This window comes from Choloepus didactylus, chromosome 14, assembly GCF_015220235.1.
Source record: "Choloepus didactylus isolate mChoDid1 chromosome 14, mChoDid1.pri, whole genome shotgun sequence".
NCBI lineage: Eukaryota > Metazoa > Chordata > Mammalia > Pilosa > Megalonychidae > Choloepus > Choloepus didactylus.
In genome coordinates this window covers 69,469,433-69,495,717 of record NC_051320.1, presented here as the reverse complement: position 1 = coordinate 69,495,717, position 26,285 = coordinate 69,469,433, and the positions used below count along the sequence as shown (strand labels likewise).

General features: G+C 34.9%; 1 protein-coding gene across 7 annotated transcripts in view; it reads left to right on the top strand.

Moving 5' to 3' along the window:
- Positions 1-26,285, top strand: part of CSMD3 (CUB and Sushi multiple domains 3) — a 1,408,207-nt gene that overhangs the window by 335,595 nt on the left and 1,046,327 nt on the right. For all 7 annotated transcript variants that reach the window (XM_037802758.1, XM_037802757.1, XM_037802756.1 and 4 more), the window contains exon 4: positions 1,614-1,808. In XM_037802758.1, coding sequence (XP_037658686.1) covers positions 1,614-1,808 — 195 coding nt within the window. The remainder of the gene's footprint in view (positions 1-1,613; positions 1,809-26,285) is intronic.

The window sequence follows — 26,285 nt, the reverse complement described above, 5'->3', positions numbered from 1 at the left end:
CAGGTTTAAGAAACCAAAAATAATATGTAGTTTAGATTCAAAGTAAATAGTTTCTCTCTAAAATAAAAAGGTCTATGAATGTTCTGTCCTCAATAAATTTTTCATTGATTAAACTGTCCTCATTTAAAATTCATCAGTGGTTGTGTTCTTTTCACTAGCATTGAAAAATTCATAGAGCAAAATTAGTATAAATGTCTAAAAAAAATCCAAATTACTGTAAGCCCATTATGAATAAAAAGACACAATTTCATCTCTGTGTACAATTATTATGTATTAGTATCAATTGTTTTTGTATAGTTGCAGCTATATATTATGAACCATTTTGTATCATGATATTTTTAATTAATATTGTCATTGATATTTTCAATATTACATTGGTTTATAATTGTTTTAATATAAAATGGTACCACATGGAACTTAGTAACTGAACAAACAGAAAGATTATCTAGGCAAATGGAAACATTTCATTTTTGCATTGCAATGCCTTTTTTTAACTTTTTATTTTTCAATAATTCTAGACTTACGAATTAGTTGCAAAATAGTACCGAGCTCTCATACACTCTTACTCAGCTTCTCTTAATGTTAACTACTTATGTAACCAGAGTACAATGTCAAAACTAGAAAATTGACATTGTATAATATTATTAACTAAGCTGTAGACTTTAGTCAAATTGGAATACCTTTTTACCCATTAATTTATTACTCTTTGTATTTTTATTGCTATTTAAAGTGTAGTAGGAATTTTATAAAGCAATATAAAAGAAAATAATTTGCCTCTAAACTCATTAAAATTTGTAAGTTCTGCTCTTTTGATCTATTTTTTTTTTCAATTATTTTCTTACTGTTATTTCATTTAAACTGAAATGGAGTTTTCTCTGAAATGATATTATTTTTTAAAGTCTCTTATTTTGGTATGTTTGCTTACTTTAAATTAACAGTTAATAAAATAACAAGATAATAGGTAAATTATACTGATGTATCAGGCATTTTGCAGATGTTTTGCATATTGCCCTAACCAAAACTTTACAACAACCAATTTTTATTATACTTCCAAGCTTAAACAAATAATAGAGATGGGATTCTAGCCCAAGTCCCTCTAACTTCAAAAATATGTCTACTTCCCTATTACTGTAGTTAGTTATATAAACTATAAACTATAAAAAAATAATTTCCATCCAAAATAGTTTCCAGATAAGTGCTCCTGGTTTAGGGTTAAGTAGAAGCAGCAAAGTAATGGTAAGGATGTTGATGAAACTAGATTTGCTTGTTACTATACTATTAGAATATGACTTTGAAGAAGTCACTTAAATGCTGTGAACTTCATGTTTAACTTACCTAAAAAATTTGAGTAATACTGATTTCAAACATTACTATGAAGCTTAAATAATATAAAAAACTCAAAGTTTTAGCACAAAGAATGACAGATAATGCCTACTGGGTAAAATTTAGTTTCCTTCCCATACTTCTCTATTTATTGTAACAAAAGACTTTTCCTTTTTTGTGACTCTTCAAAGGAAAAGGGCCATTTATATCTGTATATAATTGTATAAATCTAAAACATTAAAATGTATTTAAAAATAACTGTAAACACTCTTTTCTCCTTTCTTCTACAGAATTGCAGAGTAGCTCTTGTGGAAACCCAGGAGTTCCGCCCAAAGGTGTATTATACGGTACAAGGTTCGACATTGGGGACAAGATCCGCTACAGCTGTGTAACTGGATATATACTCGATGGCCACCCTCAACTTACCTGCATAGCCAATTCAGTTAATACAGCTTCATGGGATTTTCCTGTTCCCATCTGTAGAGGTAAAAGATGTTGATTTTATGCTGATTGAATATTTGTTTGATACAGTCAAAACATTTTAAATGTAAACATTGTATCCAGCCAGTATATTTATGAAACGTTTGTTGCTTGCTTCTTCTATAGAATCTGAAGCTTTAAAAATATATATATATATATCTATAAACATAGATATACATATCTAACATAAACTACATGACAAGTATCAACAATACTTTCTAATGTAAGACATTACCTGTGAAATGAAACAGCAAAATGAAACAGTAAAAAACAGTAGAAGTGTAAAATAATGTCTCTACACCTTTGTATTTATATTTAAAAAACATATGGAGTTTATGATGTTTAGAAATTAAATTAGGCTGTCAAAGTCATTATTTTCATGAGAATAATTGACTGGATCTATGAATCTTTTAAAGATCTGTCATAGAGAAATAAATATGGGAATTTGTGAAATTAAAAATAAAGAAAATACAATTTATTACAGATAAAGATAAAGACTATTTGTATTATGGGGAAAATGCAATAATATACTAATATGGATAAAGGTTAAAAAACAAAGCCTGACGGAGCACGTAAAGAAAAATAAGCTAAATACACATATGAATCCTTCTGCAAAAATTCTGGAGATTTCCATTTTCTCTCAAATTTCTATCATGGGGCTTTATCTTCTCTATCTCAGTCACTGGGGCCTTTGAGCAAATATTGTATTGTTTTGGAAACTTTATTTAGTTGTAATAATATGAAGAAATACAAAGCTGACAATGCTGTTTGAGTTAAATGTGATGGCATATATGAAATGCCAGGGATATTCCAAGTTATTAATGTTAGCACCATCTTCCCACTTTTCCTTAGCACCTGTTCCCATCTCCTTCCTAAATAAGGGGCATATAGTCAAAAAGGACAAATTTGAAATGAATAATATGAAGTACCCTTATATCCAAATCTAACATTTCCATTTACTGTTGTTTTTGTTGTTGTTGTTGTTTGCCACAGAGTATATCCTACTTTCCTACTCCCTGTTCCAAAGTCCCTTCAGGCTATTTCCTGTGACTTCCACTCTAACCTCTATGGAGTTTCATCTACCAAAAAGTGGCATCCGCCATTTTTGGAAATACTGCTTCCTCTGCCTCTGTTTGCTAAGCTCACTTTTTCTCCTCTTCAGCAATTCTACTAATGGATAAATTTATTCACTCAAATGTAATGATTAAGGGCCTATCCTGTGCAAAGCATTATGTCATCTGCTGAGGATCAAAAGATGACTAAGAAACAATTCCTGCCTTTGAAAATCCGTGGTCCAGTGGAGCAGATTTTAATGTAACCAAGCAATTACAATAATATGCAATTCTTGCTCTAACAGAAATCTCTGTAGAGTATGCTGGGCACCTTGATAAGGAAGGTATTAATTTGTCCCATTTGAGTGGAAGGAAGTCCAGGGAGGGACAACTCTTTAAGAGAAAATTTCAAAGAGCACTTGTAAAAATACAAGACATAGGGAACAAGAACATTTTCAGTGAATCTATAATTCATGTAGAAAGTACATATTTTACTTTCCAGCCTCAAAAGTAGTTCTCATGTGTTACTAATATTCACTGGCTTAAAGGTAAGTCTATGGAGTCATACTTCATAGAGCACATGATCTACTACTCTAAGGAGCAATTTATCTCCCAGTAGCCATATTCTTATTAAAACTTAAAGAATAGAGGAAGAATGTAGTTGAAATTTGTGTGATAATATTCTGTTTGAAAGAAAAGATAGGAGACTATTCAATCCATTCTTTCCCTCTTCTGCTCTTTGTCACTTGGTAGCATCCTGATTCTTTAATTTATAACTTTGCAGGGGGCTGATAACTCTGTAATGATCTGCTTATTGCTTTCCCTGGAATTTACAGAGAATATCTCCTTGATGAAACCGTTGCTTTCAGAGAGTTCTTTTGATGCTGCCTAACAATGATGGTTTAATTAAGAAAAATGATTGCCACATCAACCTAGAGGGTATGGTGCACAGTTTTTTGTGTTTGTTCACAGGCAGGATGAACTTTATCAACACCATCTGCTAGTATTTGTAGAAGGCAACTAACTTCCTGATGCTGGGGTAAGCAACATTCTATAAAAAGTGAAATCTAATTCCTCTGCTCTAATGCTGGATTAAAAATACCTGGCACACACGCCTTCTCTGCACACCCCTCCTTTGACAGATATTACCATGACATTTGTTCCCTCTGAGTGTCGATGCAGCCTCAGAGTCCTTCTCAACCTGGTGTTCCCAACACTCCTCCCTAGTTAAGAGCAACTGGCAGACATGGTGAAATGGATATGCCACACTTTGATTAAATATTTTAGAATTTATAATGATATTCCATAATCGGAAGGGCATTTTGCTATGCACACCCTAGGACAAACTTCTACAAGTGTATGTAAAAGTGACATATAAATTAGGTTGCTATAAATGCACCTATACCTGGCTCTACATTTAAAAAAAAAATCAATTTGATGCAAGAATTTACATATTAAGATTTAAGAAGCTAATAATAAAAAATTTAAGGTTGTGTTAGGAATGTATGGATTTTTAACTAACTAGAGAAAAAATTTAAATTGTATTATGCTGGCTTGATGATTTGATTATATTTACAGCCAAAAGTAAAGATATTTGATTCCACCTGAGGGTTTAGGGAAAGGATTAATCAATGAAGGGTGTGATTCTGCAAAATGTTGATGGAGTTTGTTTTGATCTGACAGGTGAGATCCTGGGGAAGACAAATGCCAGTGATGTAGATGACATATAGTGAATCTGTGCTATGTGACCTAAACCAAATATTTGACAGTACAGATAAGAAAAAAAACCTAATGAGGGAATTATTGCCTCTGACAAAACAAAATAAATTTCAAGTAGCTAAGTTAGCAATAAGGAGTGAAAAGGGTCTTCCAAGTTTTATTCCTGCAAATAAGACTGCCTTCAACTGCAACATTGTGATAAAATGGCTGATGAATGAAGAACAGTACCTTGTTTGATCAGAACATGATTTTATTCCCTTGTTAAAAGCCTTGATCAAAAATTCTAGATAAAAGTCCAACAGCAAAATATGTAATAATCGGGCTGTGTAATTAAAGAATAGTTAAAGAAGGGGAAAGAGGAAGGAAGCCTTAGCTAGATGTTTTCTATATGCAAATTATACCAAATGCCTCCAAATAAGTAGTGATTTCTAATTAGAGGTTAGAAGTTAAAACCTAGTATCGGGTATATAAAAAAAAGTTAATTCTTGTAAAAGAAGCATTGTTGAGTTTGGTGTAGGGAGGATAATGTAAGAATGTTTACTGTATTTATGACCCATGCTCAGTATTCTGGAAATCATCTAAAAAAGGCATTAGAAAACAGAAAATGCCATTTATTATATGTATACTATGTCTTAATAACACATGCATAAATCCTGAGATGTGATATTCAGTATATATTTGATTAAGCATAGATATGATATTGAGAAAATCCAAGTTAAAAAAACTGACGAAACCTAGTAAAACATTTTTACTGACTTTAAAACTAAAACACATAAATAATGTGGTGCCATGTTTCTATTCATTTCCAAGTAATACTTAAACATAATGATAAACTGCAAATTGGAAAAATTAAAATATATTCGATCTTGAGGTTTTCAGTACTAGCTCAAAACAGAGACCAGCTACTTCTGTTCCCTATTACATTACTTTTTAATGTTTTTCTTTTAAAGCTAAAATCGGTAGCTTTTTTTTTTTAATTTTAAAGTGTGATAAAGAAAACCTTTTCAGCTGCCTTCTCCTTTTTCTTCAAATTCACCCTTAAAGAGGAGAATGTTTTATTTTGACTCCGTTATTCATAGAGAGGGTAGTGTTAATGGTAAACTGCTCTATCCCAAAGAAACAAAGATCTCAAATTCGCTGTTGAAAATCAAGTGTTATGAGCCAGTCATTATGAATTCTTTCTGTCGATTGGTGCTTTAATGGTTTGATTTGGTCTATTTTCAAGGATGTTATTTTAAATGTTGTCTCAGGAAATGTTTTTAGCAAAGACATGAGTTTCTTCACCACACTTGCCATTGTTACCTGAGTAATGATGTTTCGGCATAGCATCTTGTTTTCATTTAACAGTATAATTTCACCTAAAAGGATTTGGTCTCTTTATATGAAGAGCTATATTTGATCCTAATGAGGCAAACAATTTGTGCATGCCTTTAAATAAACAAGCAAGTTAAGTATGAATCATTTAATAATATAAATTACCACCACACGTCACGCCACAAAACAGAATTTACAAGTGTCACAGTTCACTAACTACTTCTTCCTCACTCCCTGGAAAATGCAGGCTTTTCCTTCAACAGTCAGGTCAGTATTCAATTGCTCTGTCAGGTATCCTAATCTAGTTTTCAAAAGTTCATTTGTGTGATAAAATGATGAACATGTCCTGATTAAATTATTTCAGTAGTATCCAGTATAATAGAGTGAAGGGCTCATGATTTGTCTTTCAGGGCACAGATCTGTGAGTTTGATTTACCCTTCTGCCACATATTATCTGGGTGTATTTTTTTTTTATGTAAAAAATTAAAGAATTTTACTTATCTTAGAAGATTGTATTAATTACTGAGATTAGATTAAATGAGATAATATTTTGAAACTATGTTTATAGTGTCTGGAGCATAGAATTAGAACTTGGCTAATTGAATCTGAATACATGTAAGTAATGGTTTAAAAAAATCATATAGAAAAAATACCAATCACTTACTATACTATATATGTATTAGCATATTTAAAATATATTTAACAGTAAATATATTCCTGGGGCCCTTATATAATGGAAAATATTTTTAAAATAAGAGTGAAGAATTCTAGAAAGCATGGACTCCTAATAAAAGCCTTGGTTTGCTTTTCTGCTCTGTCTCTGAGTTGTAGAACCCTAGTCAGGATACTAAACTTCCCTGACCTCAGTTTTTTCATCTGTATAATGGCAACAGTACAACTACTTTATAATTTTATGTTGAGGGTTATATTACATAATATATGTGAAATACATAATCCATAGTATTCAACAAGTAGTAATAACAATCTTGTTTCTTTCATTGTCATTATCAAACAGAGGAGAAAAATTCTAAAATGTATTTGTAATGATATACTTTTGAATATGACAATAGCATTGAGACATGAAGTATTTAAAAACTGATAGGACATAGAGTGGATATATCTCAGTTCTAGGACAGTACAGGTAATGGAATTCATTGCTCTGAGGCTTGTGGTTAAGGAGAGCTTTACCCCTACATTAGACTAGTAAATTAGGTTGGTATAAGTAAGTGTTTACCATTTTTTAATTACTCATTTATGGAAGTTCTCAAATTTGAAATATATTAAGTAATTAGATTGATACCTATTGAGAGGTATCAATAGATATCAATATGGCCTGGGGCCACACTGCTAAGAATACTCATGGATAAAATCACAGCTCTGGGTGTCATTAAACTCAGTCTATTGTATACAGGATTTGTATATGGAAAATGACTTAACTGGTGACCTGTGTTATCACATAAATGAGTGTCCTCTAATTACATGAAAAAGATAGAATTACACTCTTCTATAAGCCAATAAGTACTGGCTTTCTGGGTGTTAACTTGTGCTTAGAGAAGAAAATTAAGACCTGTTCTTACCATGTAATATTCTTCACTTTTGATGTTGCAACTAATAGTCATCCAGGTCTTTAACTTTCAACTCACACATTATTTCCCCCATTTTGTATTTATGACTTGTTTTTTCCTCCATTCAGGTAGCTATTTACTTTTTTTTCTCCTTTTCCATTATATATATATATATATATATATATATATATATATATATAATAACTCAAACATTTGTATTGGTTTCCATTGTTGTCCAAGTTTTTGTTCCTTGATCCACTGTTCTTATAGTAAACCAACCCATTTCCTTTGACCAAACAAGACAGTCACTAAATCTGTAAATTTTTAGTATTATATATTATGATAAGAAATATGTTGTTAGTTTACAGGTTTTTTTTCCTTAGTTGAATGATTTCCACTTCGTTCTCTTTCTGTGAAATTCCTAGAATACTAATGATTATGTATATTTTGATAATCAAAGGCAAAAATCATTCTGTTTGAGGCAAAGTCTTGATTATTTATGCATACTCCACTTAACTTTAAGCCATATGATTCTATTGAGACTTGTATTTATTTGTCATTTGTTTCGTTTTCAAAACTAAGAATTTAAATACATTTGTTCTAAATTCAACATCCAGATTGTGGAAAGTTTGTATTTTTTGAAAAAGCTATATAAAAAATAGTTCTGTAATGTTGCTCCCAAATAAAGAGATAATTTCGTAAACATTAAGCAATACCCATTTCTAAAGCTATATTCCACAAAATTAGGAAAGAAAGCTTATATTATCTTAGTGCGCAAAAGAGCACTATAAATAAAAAGGCCCATGACTTTAAAAATTAAAAAAAAAAAAAAAAAAAAAGATGGAGCATGCTTAGTCAAAATATATTGACAGCTTCTGAATCCTCTGTAGTGAAATAGTCTGTTCAGTGTATGATAGGAACCTTGAAAAGCAATCATCAAACTTCCAGCTAAGATACAAAGTCAGTGAACCACAGAAACGACCGTCTGGTATTCTCTTTCTCTTTGTAAAGTCACTACTCTAAAGATGACACAAAATAATTTAGGATAAATGAATGGAAGAAGGTGACTGGTAGCCCACCAAAGACATTGAATCATGCATGTGACATGTATTTTAGTGAATTAACGCAATGTGAAAAGGCCCTTTTTTTTTATGCCAAGAAAGCATAGTGATACAAATTTTTATTGGAGTCTTACTGGAAGGTCACTTTTCTAGCAGTCTGGAAGTTCTGACTGGTCATTTTTGCTCTTGGGCTCTTACTCCTCCGTAGAGATCTATTGTTCACTCACTAAATTAGGTAATAAGATAAATGATGTGTATGGTTGAGCCATTCGTTGATGAAAGGTCTTCCATACAGTTAATAATGGAGGACAAAATCTATATACTGTAACTCAGATGCCTTCAGAAAGTCTACTTTTTGGTCTATTGCTCGATGTGCTCAAAATCTAAAATGTTTCCATAGTCACTTTCCTTAGGCTTTGCTCAATTTAAGATCTGACTTGAAAGTATAATTTTCTTTTTGCTGTTTAATTATTATGTATGTTAAACTGATACTGAATACCTTAATTTTGAAGAAGTATTGAAAAAAGTATTTTTCCTATAGTTTTCTTTTTTTTTTTATGCTACTAATTCCTTGTATGTGTGAGCAAGGTAATTTTCTTGACATTACTGCTCTTTATATTTATTGAGGTTGCCATAGCATTCAGACCAAGTTAAAATTTTAAGGCTATTTATTAAATACATATGTGTATCTATGCACACATAAAACATTTTAAGGCTATTTATTAAATACATATGTGTATGTATGTGCACATACGGATATTTACATATGTATTTTAAATTTATAGCTAACTTGTCAAAACAAAAGCAGTTGGTGCAGCATAAACATGATACAAATAACAAAATAAATAAAATTAAATGCAAATACAAACTATATTAAGGGAAGATAACAGAAGGAGAGTACTATGGAATCAAGAACAAGGTTAATTTACAAAAGTCAGGTCCTGGGTTCTTATATGCTTGTTAGAATCAGCAATAAATTTAGCTCTAATCCACCAGCAACTTTCAAAAATCTGGAAGTCATAATTAGTTCATAATGTCACAAAGTGAAAACAAACAAGTTGTGATGGGAAACTAAGCTTACTGAACACAGTGAAGATTTTCTTGAATATATAAATAAATATGTACAAGTAAAGAGTAAGAACCCCCCTAACTCATTCTCCAAAAAAGGTACAAATAAAACATCATGGAATATCAGAAACAGTTGAGAATTTTTTCTTAGTGGGAGGGGGAATATCTGGATAGAAATTTGAAGAATAAGTTATATGGTCAAATTTTATTGCCTTCCTACTTTTTCCACCTAACATTTAATGACAGCCATCTTTGGGTTAGAGACAGTTTTGGAGCACTCTCTATATAATAACCCATTTAAGCTTCATAAAAGTGGAAACTATCTGTATCCCCACTTTGTAGATGGGAAAACTGAGGCACAGAGGAATTAATTAAATTTCCCAAGGTCACACAGCTAGTAATTGGTGAAGCTAGGATTTGAATCCAAGAAATTTGACTTCAGTACCTATGGTCTTAACCATTATGTTATATTATCATTCTTTCCCCACTCTCTTGATTATGAAATTTTCTCCTTCTATTTTTTCATTAACTTTACTTAGCCTACATATATAATGGCTTAACATTTTCCTAACTACACAATAAAAATATCTTAATTCCAGACAACATCTCTTGAATCACTATCCTATTTTGATTTAAAATTTATGTTTCCTTGTTTCTTCTCTCTTTACCAAACACTTTCTCAAAGATGTGTCAATGGATAAAAATAGAAAAAGTGCTTTTTAGGGTTAGGGAGCAAATGTATTTAGGCATGTAATATTTTTTTTTTTTTTTTTTTTTTTTTTACAGTTGTTCATAATATCCTCTTATAATTTTTTTAATTTCTTCAGGATCTGCAGTTATGTCACCTTTTTCATTCATTATTTTGTTTATATGGGTCTTCTCTCTTTTTGATTTTGTCAGTCTAGCTAGGGGCTTGTCAATCTTGTTGATCTTCTCAAAGAACCAACTTTTGGTGATATTTATCCTTTCTATTGTTTTTTTGTTCTCTATGTCATTTATTTCTGCTTTAATCCTTGTTATTTCTTTTCTTGTACTTGGTTTAGGATTGGTTTGCTGTTCATTTTCTAGCTTCTTCAGTTGATCCATTAGTTCTTTGATTTTGGCTCTTTCTTCCTTTTTAATATATGCGTTTAGTGCTATAAATTTCCCCCTTAGCACTGCTTTTGCTGCGTCCCATAGGTTTTGGTATGTTGTGTTCTCATTTTCATTCGTCTCTATATATTTAGCAATTTCTCTTGCTATTTCTTCTTTAACCCACTGATTGTTTAGGAGTGTGTTGTTTAACCTCCAGGTATTTGTGAATTTTCGAAGTCTCTGATGGTTATTGACTTCTAATTGTATTCCATTGTGGTCAGAGAATGTGCTTTGAATGATTTCAATCTTTTTAAATTTATTGAGGCTTGTTTTATGTCCCAGCATATGATCTATTCTGGAGAAAGTTCCGTGAGCACTAGAAAAGTATGTGTATCCTGGTGATTTGGGATGTAATGTCCTGTAGATGTCTGTTAAATCTAATTCATTTATCAGATTGTTTAGGTTTTCAATTTCCTTATTGGTCTTCTGTCTGGTTGATCTATCTATAGGAGAGAGTGATGTGTTGAAGTCTCCCACAATTATTGTGGAAACATCAATTGCTTCCTTTAGTTTTGCCAATGTTTCTCTCATGTATTTTGTGGCACCTTGATTGGGTGCATAGACATTTACGATTGTTATTTCTTCTTGCTGAATTGCCCCTTTTATTAGTATGTAGTGGCCTTCTTTGTCTCTCAAAACATCCCTGCATTTGAAGTCTATTTTATCTGAGATTAATATTGCTACACCTGCTTTCTTTTGGCTGTAGCTTGCATGAAATATTTTTTTCCATCCTTTCACTTTCAGTTTCTTTGTGTCCCTGTGTCTAAGATGAGTCTCTTGTATGCAACATATTGATGGTTCATTTTTTTTGATCCATTCTGCGAATCTATATCTTTTAATTGGGGAGTTTAATCCATTTACATTCAACGTTAAAACCGTGAAGGCATTTCTTGAATCGGCCATCTTATCCTTTGGATTATGTTTGCCATATTTTTCCCTCTCTCTATTAATATCCTTTATTGTACCCATACCGAATCTCTTTAGTACTGAACCTTTCTCCAAGTCTCTCTGTCCTGTCTTTGTTTCTCTGTCTGTAGGGCTCCCTTTAGTATCTCCAGTAGGGCAGGTCTCTTGTTAGCAAATTCTCTCAGCATTTCTTTGTCTGTGAAAAATTTAAGCTCTCCCTCAAATTTGAAGGAGAGCTTTGCTGGATAAAGTATTCTTGGCTGGAAATTCCTCTCACTCAGAATTTTAAATATATCGTGCCACTGCCTTCTCACCTCCATGGTGGCTGCTGAGTAGTCACTACTTAGTCTTATGCTGTTTCCTTTGTATGTGGTGAATTGCTTTTCTCTTGCTGCTTTCAGAACTTGCTCCTTCTCTTCTATGTTTGACAGTGTGATCAGTATATGTCTCGGAGTGGGTTTTTTTGGATTTATTCTATTTGGAGTTCGCTGAGCATTTATGATTTGTGTATGTATGTTGTTTAGAAGATTTGGGAAGTTTTCCCCAACAATTTCTTTGAATACTCTTCCTAGACCTTTACCCTTTTCTTCCCCTTCTGGGACACCAATGAGTCTTATATTCGGACGTTTCATATTATCTATCATATCCCTGAGGTCCATTTCGAGTTTTTCAATTTTTTTCCCCATTCTTTCTTTTATGCTTTCATTTTCCATTCTGTCATCTTCCAGGTCACTGATTCGTTGTTCAACTTCCTCTAGTCTTGTACTATGAGTGTCCAGAATATTTTTAATTTGGTCAACAGTTTCTTTAATTTCCATAAGATCATCCATTTTTTTATTTAGTCTTGCAATGTCTTCTTTATGCTCTTCTAGGGTCTTCTTGATTTCCTTCATATCCCGTACTATGGTCTCATTGTTCATCTTTAGTTCTTTGAGTAGCTGCTCTAGGTGTGTCTCTTCTGGTCTTTTGATTTGGGTGCTTGGGCTTGGGTTATCCATATCGTCTGGTTTTTTCATATGCTTTATAATTTTCTGTTGTTTTTGGCCTCGTGGCATTTGCTGAACTTGATAGGGTTCTTTTAGGGTTTGTAGACCAGTTGAAGTCCTTATCTCTAATTTATCAGATCTACAGCTTCGTGAAGTACACTTTCTCTAACTAACCAGCAGGTGGCGTCCACGAGCCACCTGTTCTCCACAAGCCAGATCTCCCCTGCTTAGCCTTTTTGGTGAGTGGGGGAGTGAGTCTTGTGGGGCCCAATTGGTGTACCAAGCTTGCGTGTGTAGTTGGTGTTGCCTGCCCTGTATGTGGGGCGTGTTTCTGGGCAGTCGGGGAGGGGGGGTGGCCCTAACAATCAAATCTCCCTGATGATCCTAGAGTTTTAAAGCTACTGCAATAGTCTAATCCTTCAGTTCAGTCCTGCCACAGTTTGTCTCTGCCACTGACCCACAAGTCTTTGGTATTGGCGTATGGCTCCTGAGACTTGCAAGTGGGCCCCTCTTCCAGGCTGTGCACCCCGGGTCCTCTGTTGAGGGATGACTGTGCTATGTCACAGGTGAGTGCCGTCCCCCCAGGGCAGTTCTGGGCTGCTGGGCTGTGTTGGGAGGCTCCCAGTCTGCTCAAATGATGGCTGAATGGTGCTCTGTTAATTCATACTGCTCCCCCTTCCCAGCTCTGGGACATTCAGCTGAGGTTGCAGGGAAGGCTAATGTCCACGCCCAGTTTTGTGGTGTGTGCCTGTTATTTGAAGCACTTCCGTCACACTGGGTTGTCTGGGGCAGCTCTGGGCTATGGGGCTGGCGATGGGCAGGAGTGTTTCCTGTCCACCAGGATGGTGGCTGTGAGCGGACACCCCCCTTTTCTTGGGAAGTTGTGTTGTTTAGTGAATTTTCTCAGCCACTGGATTATTGCCTTTTGTCTCAGAGCTCTCTTAGTTCTGCTCTTGACTTGACGTGCCCAAATTTCAATTCTTTGAAGCTTTCTGTATTGAGCTTCTTAGAGTAATTGTTTTCGAAAAAGCAAAAAGGATTTAAAAAAAAAAAAAAAAAAAAAAAAAAGGCCCTCCTCAGAGATCTAATGGGTTATTGAAATGCTAATAGACAAAGCAACCAGGGCCATTAAGGAAAGGTGCACAGGGCAGAGAGATCAGCCTTGCTTCGGGATTTGCATATGCGCCTCAAGGCCTGATCTCCGCCCTTCCCCTTTCTGTGTTCACCAGAACTCCAAAAATCCTCTGCTTTTATTTTGGAGTTTTTCGTGTTGTTTTTTTTCTATGCCTGTCTCCTCTCTGCTGGGCTGGCTGCTCTCAGAGTCTCTGGTGTCTGGTCTCAGTCTATCTATGGTTGGAGTTTGAATCAGTAGAATGAGTTTCCGATAAGAGCAGCCACTGCAATTCTCCCTTCTCCTTCCTGGAGCTGACAGCCCCTCCTCCCCCGGGACTGAGCCTGGCAGGGAGGGGCGCGGGTCCCCTGGCCGCAAAAACTTACAGATTTCGCTGATCTCAGCAGTTCCACGTTTTCATGAGTGTTGTATGAAGTATGCCCAAAGACAGATTGCTCTGTGGTGTCCAGTCCACGCAGTTCCTGGCTTTTTACCTACTTTCCTGGAGGAGTAACTTTTGTTGCTTTCTTTTCTTCTTTCCGTTTCTTCCTTTCGCCAGCACTGATCGACTGGTGAACGGATCTGTCTCGCGAGCGCGCTTCCTCGCGGCGATCCCGGGTGCGGTGAGGGTGAGAGGCCTCTCTCCTTGAGTGCGGCGTTCCGTCTCTCACAGAACTCCGAGCCCCACGTTGGGCGCCAGTTGTCCCGGCCCGCGGGACGATCAACGGAGGCTCCGAGTCCTGTGAGGGAGGAATGGTATGGGACAAGAGACACGAAGAATGACAGCAAGACAGGTTTCTGATCAAGCTGCAGGCATGTAATATTTAATAATGTAAATGTTTATAGTAAAACTTTGGCTGGTAGAGAAGATAGTAATTTGAGATTTTCATTGGGAAGTAAACCATGTACATGTAATGACTCAATGGAAAGATCATTTGGGGAAATAAGGAAGCAAAGATAGAGATACAGTTGGCTCCTAGGCGGAAGGAAGTCATAAGAAGGAAGCCTTGCTGGTCAAAGCCAAAGCCTTGTGTGATGGTGTCAGCAAATCTGAAATTTTATGAAATGGCCATCACATTCTTTCAATAGCATGGCCATTGCTTTTCAGGTAGAAGTATCCATTATGGAGGACAGACCATTAGCAATAGGTGGAAGATTTGTGTCATCCATTTTGCACAAAACAGTGGTGGAGGAAAATTCAGAAATGCTTTTATTTGTCATCTCAACAATAATAGCATAGGAAATATTAAGTCCTTTTCATGTTATAAGCATAGTTCTAAGCATTCATATATGAATTGCCTACCTTATTTCACCTTTATAAAAGCTTACCAATTAGGTACTATGATTTTTCTCATTTTATAGGTATCAAAAGTGAGGCAAGTGGAGGTTTGAACACTTAACAAAGGCCATTCTAGAGCTGGAAAAACATAAGAAACCAAAACCATTTTCTGTAATATCTTTATAGTAGTCTATAACCTTTGTAACTTTTAAATGATGATAATTGTTTCTATGCATGACACTGAATCAATTGAAAGCAAGGCTTGTGTCGTATTTAACTTTGTGTTCACAATACTTGGCATAGAGCAGATGCTGGATAAATGAATGCTGCATGTTATTAACAATCTATGTTTTTATTTTTCATGATGATTAATAGTAAAAAAAAATAGAGACCCATTTTCTGCTTTTCAGAAGCAGCAGATTACTCACTGGTTTTATCACTTTGTATGATTTTATCTACAAATAACAGAAAACCTACTTAAAATTGGCTTAAACAATTTTTTTATCTCACATACTGTAAAACTGGGCAGTGAAGTGGATCTAGATTTATTCAATTTAGCTGCTTAAAGAGTCCATTTCCTTCAATCTTTCCTTGTTGTTTTTTGCCTTTTGGCTTCTTCTCTTAAGCAATTTCCCTCATGGCCCAAATACATCTACAGGTGTTTCTGGATTTGAGACAATATTTTACAACAACAATATCCAGAGGCAAAAAAAGAAGATAAAAAGAAATGGGAGAACTTTGCCTGGTTGCAAGGAGACTTTCCTAGGAGACTAGGAGTCCCAGAGAGCCACCTTGCTGTTCTCCTGTTTCCCCTTACCCAGAATTGTGTACCAGACCTGACTATACCAATTATTTGTGGATGATAATGAAAAAACCTGGATTGCTTCTGTCCCTACCTCTGAATCTTTGGCATTTACTGTGAGAGGAGTATGTTTTGTTCTTCATGATGGGCTCAGGACCATACCTGATAGCTCTTATGCTAATTAGATAACAGGGTGGGCCAGTCATCTCTGCAGACTTAGGGTTGGGGCTAGCCACTCTGGAAAGAACAACTGTGTGATTAGGGGGTTGGGCTTTGAGCCAAGTCCTATTAGTCCACATCTCTTACCTCTGGGAAAGGAAAGGGTTGGAGATTGAGTTCATCCATTCAGCATTGATTCTGTCAATCATGCCTGCATAATGGAACCCCATATAAACTCAGGACACTGGAAGCCATCCCAAAGAACTTCCATAATTGATAATCATTGTGTTGTACCAGGAGGGTGATTGCATTCTGACTCCGCATGGAGTTGACATGGAAGCTTGCGTTGGAGATGCTCCCAGACCTCACTTTATTCGTCTCTTCTTTTGGTTTCTTCTTATGTGTATCCTTTTACTATAATAAAACTACAGTTATAAGTATAGCATTTTCCGTGAGTTCTGAGTCATTCTAAGGAACTATCGGACCAGGGGGTACCCCCAAATTTATAGCCAGGTGGTCAGAAATGCAAGCTCCCAAACTTTCTAGCTTCAGGTAGAATTACATTGATTGAGTTACTGCTGTATTTGCACTTGGTGTCAGAAGCTGTTGGGGAAGTTGAAGAAATTTTGATACACTTTGTAACTTGCCATTGAGGACTAAGTCTGAAGTCACTGATTTAAACCAATCCAGATTCCTCCTCTGGGACATCTGTGGATGCTCAGAGAATAGACAAGCATTTCAGTTAGCAAGGAAAAGTGGGAGAGGCTTTTGATGTCTACCTTAGCAACTAGGAAAAATTGAGAACATATTGTATTTGGGCCTGGACCATTGTAGCAGAAAGATCATTGTTGGATTCCTTCTGGGACTATCTTTCCTTCCCCATAAATTTTAGCTTCTTCAGTGCTTATATGACTCACATCTGTCACCTGAACAGCAAATGTTTTGTGGATCAAATTTCAGATAAGTTATACAAGGATAAAAGTGAGGATTTCTAGTTAATGGTTGGAGACCAAAGGATGTTATATAGCAAGTGGGAGTAGATTATTCGATAAGAATGATTTTATAGTTCCTTCCTTAGCAATATACAGTAATCCCCAAAGGAAAGCTATTCAGTTGTTTAGGAATAATTTGTCTCTATGCTTCTTTCTAAAATTTAACTGTATTTAACTTTAGATTAATAAAGTGAATAGTATGAGCTGTGTTTCATTTTTATTTATATCTATAGACACACAATGTCCTTAGTTCCAAATAAGGGAAAATTAGTTTGTTTCATAGACTGCGGTTCCTTTACCATCTATCAAAAATGTGAGTAATTCCTAGTTTAAACTTCTGAGTTTCAACATACAATCCATGCATTGAGCAGGAGTTAAAAACAAAGTTAAAGATGGAAAAAATTAAGAAAACATAGAAAAGAGAAAATGTGAAGACCTTTAAAGTATTGTTATATGACTGAAGAGCTTGAGTACATTAGCCAATAAGATTTATTGGATTAAACATTTAAAAAAATTACCGTTATTCCAACTCTTCTAACAGAATCAATACAAATTATCTTATATGCATTAATGAGCCTTCCCTTTTAGGCAATCATTTTTGATGGGAATGTTGAGCAAATTTACTGAGACTTTTCTGATGACTCTGTCAGAAATATTTAGTAAGATTATTTCTCATGTTGTTATAATATAAATTATGATTTCCCAAATTATTCCCCTTCAAAAATTATCAAATTATATGTATAAACAATAGAAAATGTTAGACTCCATAACTTCAAAGGGCATTTATTTTTATCAATTTGTGTTTGCAAAAAAGATAAGTTACCACGCTCACCTGCAGTCACTTACAAAAGTCTCAATTACCATTATCTCTCCACTCTCTGAAATATGACCTTTTTACTGTTATTTTTCCTGATCACCAGTGATTCGATTAGCTTACAGGAGGCAAAGTTTTTTATTCTATAATGCTCTGATTTAGCAGCTAGTGGGAGTATTTAGCAGAGTCCACTTTCCATTGTTTTCCACCATTGGAACAATAATGTAATCAATTTGTATCCCACAGAGTTAATCAATTGACACTTTAAGTGTATTTTCTATTATTTTCTTGGAACAAATTATTGGTGAGGAGTAATTTAATCATATAATGAGATCCTACATCTGTTTCATTGATTTTTTTCTTCATTAAATTTCGATTAACTCCTTCTACCCTCATGGACAATTCTGTTCAAGGGAGATATTATAATGGACTTTTATTGAGATATTTGAGATGAAGTGATTTCAGCTTAGGGAAAAGGCAAAAGCTTGAAAAATAGTAAGAACTCTTGATAGTCATTTCATTTTTTTAATATATAAAAATTAACTAATATTTTGCTTGTATCACAATAGGTTCAGTCATGTGAAAAAACTAAACAACCCTACAATCTCAGTAGCTTTATACAGTTAAAGTTAATTTTTTGCTCAGTCTACTCTCCACTTGTGCTGGAATGTGGTCTCTCCTTACCATAGTCCCTCGAGAACTTAGGGAAGCAGAGGGCCTATATCAGGATGTATTCCCATGATGGCCATGATAGATTAAAAAAAAAGGACAAATAACCACACACTGCTTTTTATAATTTTGATCAGAAAGTGCCACAGTCAGCAGACGTTTATATTTCACTGGCCAAGACAAGTCACATGACCATACCAACTTCAAAAAACAGTAGGAAAATGAAAGCCAGCAAAAGCCAAGAAGTAGCAGCTGAGTACTTTTGAACAGTCATAAGGCTTACCACATGGTTTAAGGTATTATGTCTTATTTTCTCAGCTAAAAAGAACTGTCTATATTTGCTAAAAGACTAAGGGATCTCAAAGAGGCTTGAGCAATGTGAGAACAACTCTTTAGACATTCTTCCTAACTTTAAGATATCATTTGGCATAATCTTCATTTTTCTACATCATTCTTTTACCTCCCAAATATTGTGACAAAAAAATTATTACTCCAAATTTAAGAAATGTTTTCCATGCCATTAGTTTTTGTTGTGTGTCCATTAAAACTTATATATATATATATATATGTGTGTGTGTGTGTGTGTTCTGATCAAAATCTTTTCATAGTATAATATACTATAATAATGTGCCCAAAGTGGATGATTATAAAAAGCTTAGGTTTGCATTTGGACTCAGGGATAGGCTCTTTGATGTTTGAAAAGATAAAACATCACTACCTGTACCAATATGTTACAAAAATGAAATTTGTTAAATTTCCTTTGAAAACTATTAGCTTAGATAGGGTCAATTCAAGGGTTGATATCCAGCTTTATTCTATTATGTTGTTCTCTTTTATCATTTGAGATAAGTAAAATAAAAAGCGTAAATAATCTATGAGAGACTTTGCATTATGGCACTGCTCCACTAAAATTTTAATCTCTTGTTTCTGCCCCATGCTCATTGTAAAATAGGTGATGTCAGCCTTTCTTCCTACTGCTTTTTTTTTTCTTCACTTTTTGTCTCCAAGTGTGGCATCATGTTAAGTTCAAAAGAAATCTGACTTATTCAAACATAATTTTCGGCACACTTAGTGATACCAACATATTTTTCCTATCCTGGATGTTTATGAACAAATAATTTCTGTGTGATGCTCCCACCCCCCTCCCTATCTACTTATGTTTGGAAATGATTTCAGAATTCTTCATGATGCACGGTGATTTATAAATATATTCTAAAGAATTGAATTTTCCCAGGAACTTCACTAGAGGCGGAAATGTTATGGTTTAAAATTCAGAACAATGCTTTATTTAGCATTGTAACTTTTCAGAGAATAGCATAAATTTGATTTCTTTGCTTTTCTCTATGAAGTAGCCATTTTTACAGCTGTCACAAAATTAGATTTAAATTCAGCATAGAGATGTTATGTATTCACAGAGAGCTGTGCTTATTTATCTCATCCTCTGAAAATTTAACTACCTCTGCACTTTGGGTATTTATTTCCAATATGCCGAATGCAAACATAGAAAGCATATGAATTGTTCCATTGTTTTTTCATCAGCATCAATGTCTGATGTATAAAATATAAATTATTTTAAAGAAAATACATATAAGGACCATTAAATATCAATATTATATAAGGCTTCTTTAAAAAATTAAGTATGTTGGCATAGATAAACTGTATCAAATGAAAGACTGTACCACACTGTAGCATTTACAGATGGATCACGTCCCCATACAAATATATGTTCAAGTCCTAACGCCCGGTCCTGTGTATGTGAACCCATTTGTAAACAGGAACTTTGAAGGCATTATTAGTTAAGGTGAGTCCAAATTGAATCGTGTGGGTCTTAAACCAAGATGCAGTGGTCCTTACAAGGAGGGGAAATTTGGACACAGTTTTAAGAGAGATGCAGGAAGAGACAGACAGGAAGAGAGATGGCTATGGTGTTCAGGAAGAGACCGAGGCAAGTCACCAAGATGCTACACACCTCAGAGAAAGCATAATCTTGCTGGTTCCTTGATTTTGGACTTCTGTCTTCCCAAACTGAGACAATAAATTCCTGTTGTTTAAACCAAGTAGTCTGTGGTACTTTACTATTGCAGCTATTGCAAACAGAGACAGTAGGACATAGAAATTTCTCAGATTTTTATGTACCTTTGGAGAAATTGAAGAGAAAATAAAGAAGACTCAAAAAACATGGATCTGAGATTTTGCCCAGTTGCAGGCCAACTTGTTAGCCTACCATAGTGTTATCATAGATGCTGGCAGAAGACATGAGAATCTGGAGTCAGAGACAAAGAGAGTTTATGAATCACAGCACAGCAAACAACTTCAAGTTCATAGTCAAATCAGTTACCCTTGTGCAAATTACTCTCTGTGTAATACCGGACAGAATAAAGTAGCCCAGGCAGATGCGGTGTATGCAGTGAGTTTTTGTCATAGCTGGGAAACCCTGAGCTTCAGAAACCCCAATTGTCTAATAAATAGGAGCTTCTGGAGAATCTACCCAAACTTTGTACCAAAATGAGACATTATTTTTATTATTCTGTTCATGAAATCTGTCCTCTTCCCTGGAGAGAGGCATATCTCTGTCTTCCAAAATTATTTGTTATACAAATATCCTTATGAAGTGAGTCCAGAACAAAAGCTCAGTTTTGTGTCATATTTAAAAGTTTATCTTGTTCATCATAGAATTTTTGCATTATTTTAATTTTTTTAATTGTGAATTGTAATATATTTATCTTCATTAGTGAATTTATTGGTGCTCCCTAAAGTATTGCACTTGCGGTTACTGCTTCACTTACTTCACCCTAGTCCTGGCCCTGCAGAAACTGATAAAAGAAGAGCAGAAATGCCATAAAGAATTGTCTCCCAATAAACACAAACTAACCTTATTTTGTTTGGTTTTGGCTTCAGAATGCTTCTAACATTTTAGCTAAAATTCCATTCAAAAGGCATATTTGTAATGAAGATCCAAATTTGCTCTGCCAAGGGACTACTTTTTTTTTTTTGTTTTTAAGCATTGAAAGTAATTTGAATATTGTGGTATTTGCCCAAATACTAAAATCACAGATGTCCTGGTAGAAACACAGTAGACTACTTTGTACAATTGTTGTCTATATCTGTTACTTGTCATATTTAATCAGTTTGCGATATTGAAAAACAAAATGTCTTAAATACTTCCAAAAGATTACTTTTTAGATCTATCACATTGTAAATCATAATTCATATTGGGGATTCTAAGAAGTTTGACACAATTTAACTGATTTGGAAGTTTCTCAGGTGTTTTCAGTACTTTTATTAGGTAAAAAATAAATGGAACACACACAGTCTCTTGAGAGATCATGAATTCTGGACTGAGCCATTCATGTGTATTTTGGACGTTTGAGTGTTTTTGTGCTTCAATAACATAATTTGGTATTTCTTACCAAGACCCTTGACAGTGAGCTAAGGAGTCCTCATGGTCGGGATTTAAGCAGATGCTTTTCAAATCAAAATTATTAAAAAGTTAGGTAATAATCATGACAGAGACAAACATTCCTAGCATCCTTCCTCATTGTATAATTGCATACAATCTGTTTCTCCCTTAATCCTAATTTCAAAAGAACAAAATAAAATACAATTGCACCATATTCTCTCTCTAACATAATTCGGAATATGGTAATCTTCTTTTCATGTCAGACCTTGAAAAATACAGTAGTATAAAAAGAAAGGCTAGACAGGAGCTTCTGACAATTCAAAGTTTTTATTATTTTTTTTTACTGTATGGTAGACACTGATACAGCTATAAAACAAACAAGAAGAAGAAGCATTGTTCCCTCCATCATGAAGAAAAGTCAAGTGAAGTAAATAGGTTTGCAAATAGGCACACAAATAAATATATTATCACAAAATTTCATGGGTCCTTTAAAGAGAATATTCTAGTTCTAAAAAACAAATGTTACAATCAAAACATATCTGGGGTATGGTGACTTGGAGTTATGTACCCCAGTAAAACATGTTCTTTATCTTAATCCAATTCCTGTGGGTGTGAGCCCATTATAAATAGGACCTTTTGATGAGGTTTACTTCAGTTAATGTGGCCCAACTGAATCAGGAAGGCTTATAGAGAAGTCACGGGGAGTAGCCAGAAGCTGGTAGTCAATGGAACCCTGAGGGGAAAGGAACATACATTGCCATGTGCATTGCCATGGACAGAAAAGCTGAGAACCAAGGATCAGCAGCAGCCAGCCCCAGAAATACCACGGTCTTCTGGGAGAAAGCATTGAGTTGCTGATGCTTCAATTTTGGACTTCTCCTAGCCTTAACACCATGAGCCATTAAATTCCTGTTGTTTGATACAACCCAGTATATGGTAATTGTTCTAGCAGCTGGGAAACTAAAACATGGGGTTTGGCAGGAAAATTTTAAATTTTTCTATATGAACATAGTATGCAGAGATACTGCAATTGTAACCAAATTGACTTGCAACATATTTCTATTTGGCATTAACGGGACCTGAATAAAGATATAATAAATGCACTTAGATTTCTAAAAAAGATTAATAAAGTAATTTTCCTTTCCTAATAATTTTTGCTTTTCCTTCCTAATCTAAGCCCCATTTAGGCTGCCAAACTCAAAATGCTGGTTGTTGGCTTGCTGCCAGTTCTAAAGTGTTTAATGATGGAAACACAAGAAAAAAATTTTTCGAGAAAATGAATGACCCTCTATAACCCTGATCCTCTAACCCTTGATTCCAGGAAAGAAAGGAATCTTTCAGAACTCATGATAGAAAACCACAAGAACTGTGAGTTTTCACATACCTACTTCCCAATAGTTCTTTTTTTTTTTTTTCACGTGTTTTTATTCCATAAAAAGTTTCTATTGCTACTGAGAAGCTTATTCATAATTTGGATTCAGCACGTTTAGTCTCTTCTTTGGTCTTGAACCCTTTCACAGGAGAAAGCACTTCAGTTGGATAAGCATTCACTGAGCTTCTTCTAAGCTGTACAGGACTCCGTAAACTCTGATATAAATACAAAATACAAAAGAGGTGTATGACCTAGTTTACATTCTCAAGAATTAGTTGGTAAGACTGGAGAGCCACAGTGAATATACATAAAGCAACTGTAGAGCTATGTGAAAACATCATGATTAAATAGAGCCTAATGTAAGAATGCATGTATGTCTGTGTGTGTGTGTACTATGGCACACAAGTATGTATGCGTATGGGTGTGTATTATCGCAAATGTTTGTATTTGTGTGTGTGTATATATGTATGATATGACTGATTAGGAAAAGATGGAACTAAAGTCCAAAGGCACCATGGACAACCTAAGATATGAGTGAGTCACACAAAAAGAGACAAGGCTCTAGGAAGTAAGATGGCTAGAAAAACTGGGAGAATGGGAGACATTCCAAAAGAAGCAAAGGTTAAGGGGTGGTCAAGTATTATTGAAAACTACCTCCCTTTTGTGAATAACCACACATTAGCAAAACACCTGGAAAAGTATCATGCTCTGACATACTGAGATAACTGACCTTAACAGTTTCATATCTCAGCCCTGAGTCAAAACACTGATGAATTAAGTGTGACTTCGAAATAGGGTTACAACTTTCCTCTGGTTGTGGGACATACCCCATCTTTCCTGTCAGTCAGCACAACACTAATGTTCTCCTCAGAGTTTGAAATTGTTAAAAATTCATTGCTGCTTTGAGAGTCTCGGCGGCCCACTTTTTGTGCCTACGAGCCCTCTCTGGGGTGCGGTAGGTAGGCTTCAAAGTCTCTGTTGTGCTAGTTGACATGTCATGATGTCGCTTCCCATTCCTTTTTGACATATCCTGCTTTGTGCACCTTTGGTGAGAGGACTGTTTCTGTAAGATGTGCTGTTTGACATTTTGCTACTGACTCCCGGTTATTTCCTCACAGGGCATGAGCTCAAAAAGGTCCTCATTGCTTTTGCTTTTATTTGTTAATATGAGAGAGGGCTGAAGTGGAGTAGAGCCAAATATATCTACACTTTGGGGACAAGCAGGGAGATTATGTGCTGCAGGAACCACTGCACAGCGGTCTTGTACATTCAACTTCTTTCTAAAAGGCACCTTTGTGAATACATCAAATTCTTCTTGCTGTAGTCCCGCCTCCCAGTAGCTCTTACATTGCTTAAACATATTCTGTCATTTGGAGAACTGAGTAGCCTAAACGTTGTTTTTAATCACTCAGTATTTATACTGCACATATCTGGACTAAGCTACCTGCCATCTATGATAGAGCCAAGCTTATTGTTAGAACCAACATGATTTTAGTTATGCATTTTTTTCAACACAGATGTTTGTTTTATTTCAAAAAAATAAAAAAATTCCCAGGATTGCCATTTGTAATTGATTTTTAAAAGATAAATATTTGCAATATAGAATTTTCTGGTCAAACTTTATTTCTACATAAATTCATTTTTTTCCTTTAAGCCTTTTTTTCCCCATGTTTTCTCCAGCACTTTTATCCCTGTTCATATTTTACCATACAATTTTATAGAGCTGTATTCACAAACCATATAATTATCCACAGTGTACAATCAGTTGTTCATGGTATCATCATACAGTTGTGCATTTATCACCACAGTCAGCACTTGAACATATTGATTACTATGAAAAAAAGTTTTTTTAGCAAATAATAAAAAAGTTAATAAAAAGAAAATTAAATATCATACAATACAATATAATAGTAGGATCAGACAACACCAGCTCTACCAAGAATACCATATCCCTCCCTTATATCCCCCTCCCATACACATTTAGCTTTGGTATATTGCCTTTGTTACATTTAATGGAAGCATATTACAATATTACTGCTGACCACAGACTCCAGTTTGCTTTGATTATATTTTTCCCCAATACCATCCCCTTTCCAACACTCTGCATGGTTGACATTCATTTGTTCTCCCACATGCAAGAACAGTTTTATATTTGTACATTTAGTCAAGATCATTGACCACTCCAGTTTTTTCTAAGTTAAATAGTCCCAGCCTTTATCTTCTATCTTTACCTCAGGTGTCATTCATGATCCTAGCCCACATCTTTCAGCTTTATTTATGGACATCTTTGTTCAGTGTGGTTACAATATTGTGCTGCCATTACACAGTATTATTCTATCTATTTCTGGATCTGTACAATCAATCCTTCTGAACATTCTGTAGTCCTTCAGCATCAAATGCCTGATCTCTACCCTCTTTCCATCTCCTGGTAGCCTGTGTTATCAGCTTTTGACTCTCCTATGACTCCTTTTTTAAATAGTCTACCCTCTGGTCCTGTCCAATGGACGATATATTAAAGTATCCAGATGTGTTTCACTTCCCTCACTTAAATAATAATTTATACTGTTTACATTTATAACATACATAAAAGGACCATGATTATGTACAGTAATTCATTTAACAAAACAAAATAATAGTGACCAAGCACATCAGGTTTGGATGTATTATGTCCCCCAAAATGCCATGTTCTTTGATGCAGTCTTGTGGAGGCAGAGGTGTTAGTGTTGATTCAGTTGGAATCCTTTGTCTGAATTCCATGGAGATGTGACTCAATCAACTGTGCAAGACCTTGACTGGATAATTTCCATGGAAGTGTTACCCCACCCATTCAGGGTGGGTCTTAATTGAATCACTGGAGTCCTATAAAAGAGTTCACAGACAGAAAGAGCAGCTGCAGCTGAGAGACACATTTTGAAGACAGCCATTGAAAGCTGACACTGACATTTTGGAGAATGCCATTTTGAAACACAACCTGGGAGCATGCAGATACCAGTCACGTGACTTCCCATCTAACAGAGGCTTTCTGGTCGCCATTGGCCTTCCTTCCGTGAAGGTATACTTGTGTTGATGCCTTCATTTG